General features: G+C 34.6%; 2 protein-coding genes across 2 annotated transcripts; one reads left to right on the top strand and one right to left on the bottom strand.

Annotated features, from left to right (window-relative positions):
* Nucleotides 1-125: 125 nt before the first annotated feature.
* On the top strand, nt 126-6,118 carry LOC131932952 (uncharacterized). The gene is made up of 8 exons (XM_059289840.1): nt 126-162; nt 1,321-1,594; nt 1,914-2,187; nt 2,412-2,626; nt 3,378-3,466; nt 4,012-4,123; nt 4,311-4,436; nt 4,758-6,118. The coding sequence occupies exons 2-8, from the start codon at nt 1,351-1,353 to the stop codon at nt 4,880-4,882; spliced, it is 1,185 nt and encodes a 394-aa protein (XP_059145823.1). The 5' UTR covers nt 126-162; nt 1,321-1,350; the 3' UTR covers nt 4,883-6,118.
* Nucleotides 6,119-7,837: 1,719 nt separating this feature from the next.
* Nucleotides 7,838-10,185, bottom strand: LOC131932955 (paired box protein Pax-6-like). The gene is made up of 3 exons (XM_059289844.1): nt 10,099-10,185; nt 9,387-9,461; nt 7,838-8,272 (listed from the first exon to the last, which is right to left on the bottom strand). The coding sequence occupies exons 1-3, from the start codon at nt 10,183-10,185 to the stop codon at nt 7,838-7,840; spliced, it is 597 nt and encodes a 198-aa protein (XP_059145827.1).
* Nucleotides 10,186-11,375: the final 1,190 nt, after the last annotated feature.

Below are 11,375 nucleotides of genomic sequence, written 5' to 3' on the forward strand. Positions count from 1 at the left end.
TAATCAATAACTTAAATCACTTGTTTAACTTTTGATCTGGCAATCGTATAAAACATTGCGTTATTAGTTACAAAATGGCGTACAGGTCGTAGTTTAGTTTTAGACAGAAATAGTTGTTGGTGGGGATTAATATAGATATATTCTATACGGAACCTAATTTAGGTAGGCTTTATTACACCAAATTGTTTAGATTGATGTGGTGAAAACTCTTATTCGTAAATTATCAATATTAGCAGGCCTACACTCCTACAATTTAATTTTTTTTTAGGTAAACTATCGTTTTTTTAGGTACGTACTAAAATCGCCCGCGACTAGTAATGTGAAAAACAGGTGACTCCTTAAATTTTAATAATTATTTCATATTTTGAGGAGGATTTATGTTTTGAAAAATAAAAAAAAATGTTTCCTTGTTTTATTTATGTCCTGGTTTAAACAATTGAATTAAAACTTTTCAGTAATAAAAGAAGACTAGCAATGTTTCCAACAGATGCAACCATGCTCATTTACTATAGCAGCCATCTTGTTTATATTTTTTTTATTGTAAACTTATAGTGTGAGATTCAGGGGAAGCCACTCTAACTTACAGATGGCCGCTTTTTAAATAGCAAATCCTGCTCGCAAATACTGCTGTTTAAAGTTAATTTTTTTGCCTATATTCAAACTATATTGATATATTTAGCCATTGATTTAGGTTTATTATTCATTTATCTATAATATTTGACACAAATATATCACAATATACTTCTATTAAAGCCTTCATAATAAGGTAACTTTTTCGTACATTACTAGCCGCGGGCTATTTTACATACCTAAAACAATAGATTACCAAAATTTAACATCTAGTCATTAGTGAACCAGGACTAACTGAGGGTAGCTGTCAGTAAATGAGCACGTACATACATTACAGATTTCAGACTGTACTGTAATGAATGACACTGACTAATACTAATAGTAATAGTACTAAACTAAGTACTAATAGGCCTATTATTATTAATTAACTAAGTAATACTAATAACTACAAAACTAGTGTAAGTAATCTATAATTCAATAATATTTGAGTTTTTGTAAGTAGTAACGGTGAGTTTGTCTAAAAGACTTAAATTATCAAAAGAAGACCTAGTCATTATTAAATATTAATAATATTTTAGATTGTTCCTTCTCAAGATTCACACTAATATTATTATTATTATTTATTTATTATTTTATTGAAATTATTACTAGATCTAGATTCTATTATTTATAAGTAAGTACGTTTTTAAAACCAAACATAAATTTGAAGTGAAAAATATTGAATAGCCTACTTAATACTACTTATTCTAGATCTACTTAGCATATGCCATAGAAAAAAAAATGTCTGAGGAGAAAAATGTTGAAAACACTGGTGATTTTGAGGATAATGAAAAGGAAGAGGTACTTAGCAGTCATGAAGCCACAAGTGACCAAGAAACAGAACTAAGTAGCAGTCAGAAATTCGAAACTACTTCTCAAAACCATGAAGAATTTATAGTGGTCCCCGTAGAAGATGGGAAGGATGGGAATTCAAGTGAAGTTCAGAAATCTTCTTCACCATCTGCACATAGTCATCCAAACCAAGGTTGGTTTGTTATGTTTACTAACACAAGATAATCTTATTTATTCTTTTCCTTTTGAAAATAAACTCGAATTAATTGTAATCAATATATGTTGTTACATTGTCTAACTAATGAATTTATAAGCTTTTTCTTAATCTATTTTTTCCTTCATAATTTTTAACTTGTATTTAATGTATAGTTCAGTTTCTCAACTCAATGTCTTTTTCTACTTTTGATACTTTAAAGTTAAACCACTAAGTGGCAACAATATATCCACCCTATAATATTTTTTAGTATTTAAAAAATGTATACATTTATTTTAAATGTTGTATGTGTTTCTAGACAATCTCTTAACACACCTTGACACTATGGTTGACAATGAATCAGTGAGCTCATCACACACTCAGCCATACATCTCAATACTTGCTAACTATAAGCAACAGATGAAGCCTTTGGTCTCCAATGTACCAAGAGGTCAGTCTTATGTTGACAAAATAGCAACATCAATAAGCTATGCCAGAAAGAGAATTGATGCCCGCCCTGTGGTGAAAACTGCGAGAACTCGCGTTCCTCCTAAATTTCTGCACCTCTCAAGTGGGAAAAGCCTGCCCAGCAAGTAAGAATCTTTTCTTGAATGAGTTGTCCATAAATGGCATTGTATGTTGGTAGACTTTTCTTGCCAAAGAAGCAAGCTACTGGTTAATTTGAGTTTTAATTTAGTTAAACATACAAAATTACCTGTGAATTTAACTAGAAAAAGAATATTTCCAAATAACCTAGTGTATTAATATTACTTTTTTTTTTATTAGCTTACAAAATATAATTTTTTTCTATTTGTAGAAAAAAGTCAGGTGATTTATCTCCCAGTCTTTACTATGAAGTTCCTATAAAACCCCACAAAGTGATCACATGGGACGAAGCAACCAATGCCAGGCCACCTTTGCGGATAGATATGGAAGGGCCTGGTCCTTGCACATACAATCCAACAAAGAAACCCCTGAATGAAAGAAATGCTCCTTCTTATTCATTTGGCACAAAATGTTATCCAGAAAAAGGTTAGCCATTTTTTTTTTAAAAATTAGTCAATTTCTACAGTAAAATCTGGGACATATTGGTAAGATGGTAGAGTGCCTGAGTTCAAACTTGAAAGTTTTGAGTTCAGATCCCGAGTTCGAGTGTGTAGGACATTCCTGAGACCACTCACCTCTAATGAGTATGACTCTTATTAGGTAAAGTAATTAAGATCACAGAAACATGTGAACACTACTTCATCTGCCCCAAAGATTGCCAGGTCCTAAGGAGTAACTTAACAAATTTTTCATTAACAAGCACATGTTAAAGACCTAACTTTTAAATTCTTTAGTCAAATTAAAAAAAAAATTAGCGCTTGTATAGAAGGCAAGATTTTTTACAGAGTAATTTTTAACTGTTTGGTATAATTTTGCATTTAATATTTAAGGAACATACTTACTGAGTGTATTTTTGGTTGTTCAAGCATTAATACTAAAAAAAAACAGCTCAGTTTGATATAAAATTACATGATTCACTACTTGTACACAAATTGCTATCAACATATCTTGTATCATTGATCTCTTTGTTAAGTGTGTGATAGTTTATTATTGACTTTAAATCAGTACTTTGTAAATATACTTTTATAATAATGCTTAAGCATTTAACCTACACAACTTTAAAAAATTCAGTCTCCTACTTTAATTAGGGTAGATTATTTTTTCAATGCATTTTGTTCTTACATAATATTTGCTTTGTGTTTTTGGCTTATAATTAACATAAACATATGCCATACAGAGGGTGGGGCCAGGACTGCTTGGTCTAAAACCTGGTTTCAATCTAATGATGTCTGGTCAAACAAAACAGACTATGACAGAGAGACCATTGTAAGTATCCATCTTAATTACCATCTGAAAAAAAATATTGTAATACTCATCTACATTTATTATTTTTATTACCAGTTTTTCTTATTGTATTTGCTAGAGTACTTGCCTGCTTCTGTCTAAAAACTTCTGTGTAAAATCCATACATTGCTATCCATTCACCTGGCCAGTGCATTAAATGGTTGAACTTGCCTGCAAATGTCTTGTACTAACCTTGATCAATGTCTACATAAGTTCATCACTAAATGTTATACTAAATTCTATCTACATTCAAACTAGATCTATACCGCTGAGTAAAAACTTTCCCCCTCTCTGCTAACCAGTAAGTCTCGATTTTGAATCCAGGTTAAATAAGTAGACCGTCCCTGAGTCCACCGAACTCTGATGGGTACCTAACTCTATTTCACTTGCCCTATAGACCGTCAGGTTTGAAAGGGAACTTTACTTTACTTTTATTCTCTGTAATAAGAAAATGTTTAGGCCTTCCTGTCAAGTATAATTGTTAAAGGGGCAGTAACTTATTAACTATTGTATTTTTACTCATGTAGTGGCCTACTCCTAACCTGTACCACAAAGGCTCATTATTAGGCCCAAGGCAGAGGACGATGCCAGAAGCCCCATCCTACACTTTTGGACGCAAGCACCAACCAACAAAGCAAGGTATCCATTATCATATTTAACTAACCTGCTTGTTCAGTCGTCTCTAAAATTGTAATCCATAAACTAATAGGGGGAAATGGAAACTATATATCACTTATTTATAAATTAAAGAAACCTATTTTATTTTTAAAAAGGTAATGTATTTGTTTTGCATTTTTAATTCAGCATCTGAATGATTATATTTCAGCTGTGAAAGAATCCCCCTCCCCATGTGAATATAGCAGAGAGATAGCTGATAAGCTTATACTAAAACAAGGACCATCATTCTCTCATCAATTTAGGAGAGAAGGGACAGTACTCTGGGGAACGAGTGGTAAATGAAATTGTTTATGTATATCATCTTGATTGTTTGTGCCAATATATCCCCACCTTTACAGATATTGTAATTTCCATCTCTGATTTATTAGCCTATATTTTATTTAAAATGATTTTTCTTTTTTTTGTACATAGATGCTATTGCTTATTTAAATTTATTTTGAAGTTTCTATCTGTGAAACATTTCTTTTGTTTTTGTTTTTTTTGGTTACTTTCTTTTACTTTGATGATAGTTCTGCCTATTTTAAATTCCTCTAATGGCTCTTCTATTTGTTTGTTCTGTTTATTTTCACTATTTTGATGTTTTTTTCTGTCCCAGAAATAAACCCTGGTCCTGCAGCCTACAAGCCTTCATTAAGCCCACGGATACAGAAACCAGCCTTTACAATTCAAGGAATCAGACGAGAAAAGTCTCATGTATTAGGTCCGTACTGTACTATATAGTGTCATGAATTTTCATTCAAAAAACATCTTTTGTAAAAAAGGTAACATTAGGTAAAAAAATACAATTTTTGTGATTCTACTTTTAAATAGGTAAATATATTTTTGTGATTATTTTTAAATAGATAGTAACTTCTAGCTAAAAACAAAACTAAAAAAGATATTTGTTAATCAGTCGTAAAGAATTAGTTCTTAATGCAGTTTATAGTTTCTTCATAGATCTTATTATTCATTTAAATGATGTTTTATGAGCACTGGAATTGAACTTACTGTATACTTTTTGTAATCTACAAAAGTTAGTTTTAACAGGGCTAATCAGTCAGGCTATTTATTTTTTATTTTATGCTTTACCTATTCCTAAATAAAGACAGCATTAGAAAATAAAAATATTTGTAAGATTTAAAGTTGGAAAATTTAGTTTAATTAAAAAGCACATGGTTGCAATTTACAATAAATCAATACAACAAGAAGAAAACACAAAACCAAAAAAATTAAAACTTCTAATCACATATTTTAACTTTATTTATTATTTGCCATTTATTCAAAAAATGATTACAACGAAATCTTTTTTCTTGAGGCCTTTTTTGTGTGTATATTTAATTCACATATAATATTCACATTTTTAAATGTGATTTTGATATAGTTTATTGGTTTATCTATTTCTACTCCATATGTGTGTTGTTTATACTATTTTATTCCTTTGTAATTTTCAAAAATTGTTACTATAATATAATTTTGCAGCTTTATACCTTGGTAATCCCTTTTGTTGGTATTAATATTAATAGTGTAATACAAGTGTAAATTATTTTTTACCTTTATATGTTAACTGGTATTATAATATAAAATAACAAACGAATTACTCCTCTGTAATCTATTTTGGTTTTATAATGAAATATATTTTATACATCAAGTTGTTGGATATGTTAGAGCACATGTTGTTAATCAATTTTACATAGCTGTGTTTTTTATAAAAAGTATTTAAGACAGTTATTTGTTTTTAACTTTTCTTTTTACAATCTTCAGTAATAACTTACATTTGTTTTACCACGCTCAACAATCATGACACATTTACATATATCAGTTCAGAAATTGACCATAAGCCTGACTGTGATTAACTTTATCTCAATTGTCATTTTTTATTCCAATTAGTGTCAATCTTTTTTATTATGGCCATTATATTTTGTCAATTTTGATGTGTAGGCCTACATCTCTTTTTATATATATATAATTTTACCAAATTTTGATTGATACACCAGTTTATATGTAATATATTAAGTTGTGACATTTTATGCCAAAATAATGTATAGTTTTATACATATATAGTACCTTTTCTGATATTAATATGTTTTTTAAGATTTCAGTATTAATTTGAACATTTCAGTATTTAAACATAATTTATAATCAGTATTGTAATGACAGTCAGTATTGTTGATTTATACTAACAAAAACACCACCAATAAAGTTAGTAAGTTATCTCAGTTCAAATTATTTCCTGAAATGTTCTGTTGCTACTCGCCATTTTTTTAAAATCACAAAAGTAATAAAAAGTTCAATGTTGGTATTTATTACAGGTTTATTGATAAAGAAGTTAATGATAATTTAAATAAAAAAAACGAACATGAAAAATTTTAATTGTAAAAGTTGTAGGCATATATCTCTTTTAAGTTAATTGAAGAATATAAAATTTTATCAATAGTAATCAATAAATGTATGATAAATATAACAATGACAAGCACAAAAGTTTGATTAAAATTACATAAAAACATACAATCAACATCAGTAAATTACATTGGTATTGTACAACTTTCTAAAATATTTCTTGAAACAAATAAGTGCACTTTTTAAAAGGTACCAAACCTGTTTTGATTAATTAGCCAACACTCTTTTATGGTGGTGGTGAAAACCAAATACCAACCCATTTAAGACTTGACTTTTCATAGAGGCAGATGATGTAGAGTTCATCTGTTTGTCTAAGCATAAAATAAAAAGTTTTAAGATGGTACTAACTATGCCCAGCTGACATTATTTTCCCTAATTTGAGTTCAATTCTGATCTAACTGGGTATATACCACAGATCTGAATTCATAACATGAACTTGAGACTCTCCATTGACTAGATGTAAATAAAATAATTCTCTTTTGTTTGTTTAAAATATTTACAAAATAAAACAGTTTAAATAAAGTACTTTTGTTTATTGAAATACATGTATTCTTTTATACTTTAATAATTTGTTGCAACTAATTGTAAATGACTAGCATTTTTCAACAGGGGAGGGCAGGTGGGGCGACCGCCCCGGGCTCTGATCATAGAGGAGTGCCAAACGGGGTAGAACAATATATAAGAAGGTATTTCTGAGATGCACCCTCAGCATCATGAAAATACACTATAATTGGCTTAACAGACTGACTGATGGAATTGGTTTGTTCATCAGTTGTGTGACATTGTTTAAGCACAGTGACTGCTAAAAAGTGGGTGTGAAGGGGGAGGGGGCGAAGCGGGAATTTATAGATTAATCGCCAGAATGGGTCACTACACCTCTGTTTTTCATACCCTCATCAGTACTATTTCAATAATGAAGGGTGTTTTGTTAGTAGTGAAGTAGGTATAGGTTAGGTTTAGAGTTTAGATCTTGGGTTGGCATTAGTTTGTACTATAAGTTGGTAGTTGACTTCTTATAAGCCATAGCTCCCTTTTTTATTTTTAAATGTCTGTATTAGCCATGACAAACGACCCTGAAATTTTATTTTAGTTCATGAGCGAACATAAAAAAGTGTTTCTAATCTAATATGTTGGTATGATAGATCAAGAACTCTTCCGTGGTTCAGAATAGCTATAGAAATAAAAAAAAAATGTTTTCCCCATTCACTACAGGCTACTATGATATAGGGCAATATAGGCGATAGCAAGTTGTTTTTCATATTCACAACATACAGTAATCCCGCTCCCTCTTTTGAACTTTTAGCTATTGAAACTACTAAATATCAGACACCGTGTACTTTCTGGTGAAGTTCGTTTGTTTTCGGTTGGTCTAAACGCCGAGTGTTCACTAATAGCGAAGCTGATTTTGCTGCGAGGTTTGCTGTTGTTTGTTGGTGTTTCCGTTTCGCTTGATGTTGCAGGCACTGGTGGGGTTGACGACGGTGACGTATCGGTTGAATTATAGTTGTACTTGGATAGCTCAGAGGTTGGGTGAGGATCGTCTGGTAAAGGCGACTGAGAATCGTAGCAGTCTTCTTCTGTGACTGTCGGACACACGCGCTCCCCCGGTTTGATGCTTGTAGGTTTGACCACACTTCCGGTTTGGGAGTATGGAAATATGAACGGGTTTGATTGTTGAAACATTTTTAGGCGCTGGTGACGCCGCCATTTTGCTCGTCTGTTGGAAAACCAGACCTAGGGATGGAAGAATTTAATTTTTTAAACATTTTCTTTCATTTTTTTTTAAGCGGCGAAAGCGTTTTGCTTGATTGTTACTTTAAAAAAAAAAATAAAAATTTTGTCTGGCGACCAAAAATAAATCTTGTCACTTGGTAACGGTTCCACTACCCCTCCCCCTCTCCCGTCTCCCCGAGGGTCACCGTCCTGTTAACTTTCTACTAAGGACCAAAAGCGGTTTTGCAACTTGTATTTTGTATGCTCTGTGTAGGAGCGGCGTGGTCGGGAAAGAGCGTGAGATTGCTTACTCCAGAAGTCCAAGGTTTGGCAGATGAGGCTCATTGGCTGGGGACTGCAACGCCTCTGGGGGGTGACACCATTAAGTGCCGCACCGGGGTGACACCCGACCTCGCTACGCCACTGCTGTGACGACTTGGACAAAGCTATTGGTGAATTCAATAATGGATGTCGGTAGATTTACATCTACAACGCGAATCCGCGCAGCCGCGTGCGTGGCGTTGATGGAACATAACATGTGACACGACCGCCTCCCCGGGCTAAAAATAACTCGCTGGACCGACCTAGTGTACTGAATGAATAACTTTATGCAAAGTAGCTGGACACGCGTTGTAATGTCCAGCTGCCTCTAGTGGTATATCGATAAGAGATGGTTAGTGTAGATTAGCCGGTTGGGATACTCGGGGCTAGTGGTCACTCTCTATTTAACCAACCACTCCCCAGGCTATTATTTTGTCAGGGTAGGGAGGGCGTCCATAAATGACATTGCGCACAAAAGGTGAGGATGCTGGTTGCCACTTTGACGTTGTATTAAGAATTGGAAGAGTGGGGAGAGGGGGGGGGCTTAAAAAAAGTACTATTACATCTGATGATTCAGATAGTAGGGGAAGTAGAGTTGATCTATTTCTACCCCCCCCCCCCCCTAAAACACATTCGACATGTACGGTCAGTATTACGCGTAGCCGCATTTATTTGCCGTGACTTGAGTCAGGTGCCCACCATAAACCGAACGCATGACTCCTGGGATACTATTCTCCATGCTCTGCTACTCGACCACATTACTTCAATTGAAGCCGCTGCATTCAAATAACATTGAGGACCCTTGTAACCTTACCTGCACTCTGGCCTCTGACAGACACGTCCTGCTGGCTAGCGCCTCTCTGGTGGCGACCCCTGGGTAGTGGGTCTTCTGTGGAGTAACAACAAATAAGGGGAGCACATCAAAACAATGTAGCTGTTTTAGAGAGTAACGCGTCTTACAGTCACGGTTCTGAAGCCGGTTTCTATACTTTGGTATGGTAAAGAAATGGACATCAATGGTCATACGTAAAAAGTATTTTTACCCCCCCCCCCCCCATTCCTTATCGTCACGCATTGGCTTAAGAAGCCAGATCCAACCAGACGCATTAAATTAACGTCATCCGAGTTTCTTCCAGGCATTTTTTCGGGGGGGGGGGGGGGGTGAATAAAGCCGAATAAAGTCTACTGCACCCCCCCCCCCCGAACGAAATGGAATTTACATAGAAAATATATGCTTTTAATCAGTATCCCTCCTGGAAAATTAAATCGTCCCCCCCCCCCGGAAAATATCAAGTGCCCTCCCAGGAGAAAAAAATCTGGAAGAAACACTGAATGTCATAAAGTTTTATCTTCGCTTAAATTAATTCAAAATCTAAAAAGTAAATACTTTTTAAAATACATTGGGTATGCTTGTATATGCTTAAGTAAACGTTACATTTAAATTTAAAAAAAAAAATTAAAATATAGACCGGTCATGGCCCGCAAACCAGCGACCGATAACAGCCTCGCTTCCACGTAGCACCTACCACAAATTCTTGCTCCAGGATGTCTAGCTGGGACTGTGAGAACGTTGTCCGGTTCCTCCTCAGCTTCTGCAAACTTTCTGCCTCCATGTTCGTATTGGGAGAGAAACCTCGTGACTCTGAATATATATATATATATATATATATATATATATATATATATATATATATATATATATATATATATATATATATATATAAACGCCTATGTGTGGAGTGTATGTATCAGAGTTTATTCCAGACATCACTGTCCCCCACAATCCCAAGGCGGAAATTTAAGCTGCCCCCTAAAGGTTTCAAGTGCCCCCCCCCCCCCCCGGAGGAAAATATCTGAAAGAAACACTGGTATGAATGTGTGTGTCTGTCCTTTGTCCTAAACGGAGGTATATGGCAAACAATATTGCGTGCGATGCAAACTGTAATCATATTTAATTAACAAAAAACAGAAACTCTCGCCAAAATCATAGGTATTGGTTTGCAAGCAATATTAAAGAAGGGAATAAATTAGTTTGTGTAAGCCTGATATTATTCTAGATTACATTCTCAATGAGCTAGTTAAAAAAAAATAATTAATTGTCTAATTTAATTTACCTCCACGCGAATAATAAATTATATTCCCAACCATCGTCCTATGATTGTGAAAGCATAATCGTTTCAGCTGATTTATTTCAAAAGTGTTAGATAGCTCAGTAGATGACAATCTACTTGCCCCTTTTTGATTGGCTGTGCGGATAATTGGATCACTTTGATTGGCGGAGTGGATTACTCGGTCCTTTTGTTATGCCAGAATAATGCCTTCATATTGTCATTGAAAAATATAGCGAGCTATTTAGTGTTCGCGCACACAAGCGATACGTTATAGAAGGCGGAGTTTTAATTATTTTACTGTGTTGACGGGACGGGATATATTATTATACCAGCAGTGTTTCTTTCGGGCTTTTTCTCCCGGGCGGGGGGGGGGGGGGGGGGGGGTGGGGGGGGGGGAGAAGGGGGTCACGGGTAAAGATATATTTTTTTAATAAAAGTAATTGTTAGATTTGCTTCGGGGTGGGGGGGGGGGGGGGGTGGGGGGGGGGGGGTCGAAGGATTGAAGCCTGCCCCCGCTAGGATCACAACCGCCCGCCTCCCCACCCCACCCACAATCAGGGTTTCTTCCGGGGGGGGGGGGACACTGTTAAAGTATATATTTTCTATATAAATTATATAAATTTCATTTCGTTCGGGGGGGGGGGGGGCGGTAAAAAAAAAATTCGGGGGGGGGGGCGGGGGGGGGGGCCGGG

Source organism: Physella acuta, unplaced genomic scaffold (genome assembly GCF_028476545.2).
Source record: "Physella acuta isolate Inbredline_101_S28 unplaced genomic scaffold, ASM2847654v3 ptg002330l, whole genome shotgun sequence".
NCBI classification, from domain to species: Eukaryota; Metazoa; Mollusca; class Gastropoda; family Physidae; genus Physella; species Physella acuta.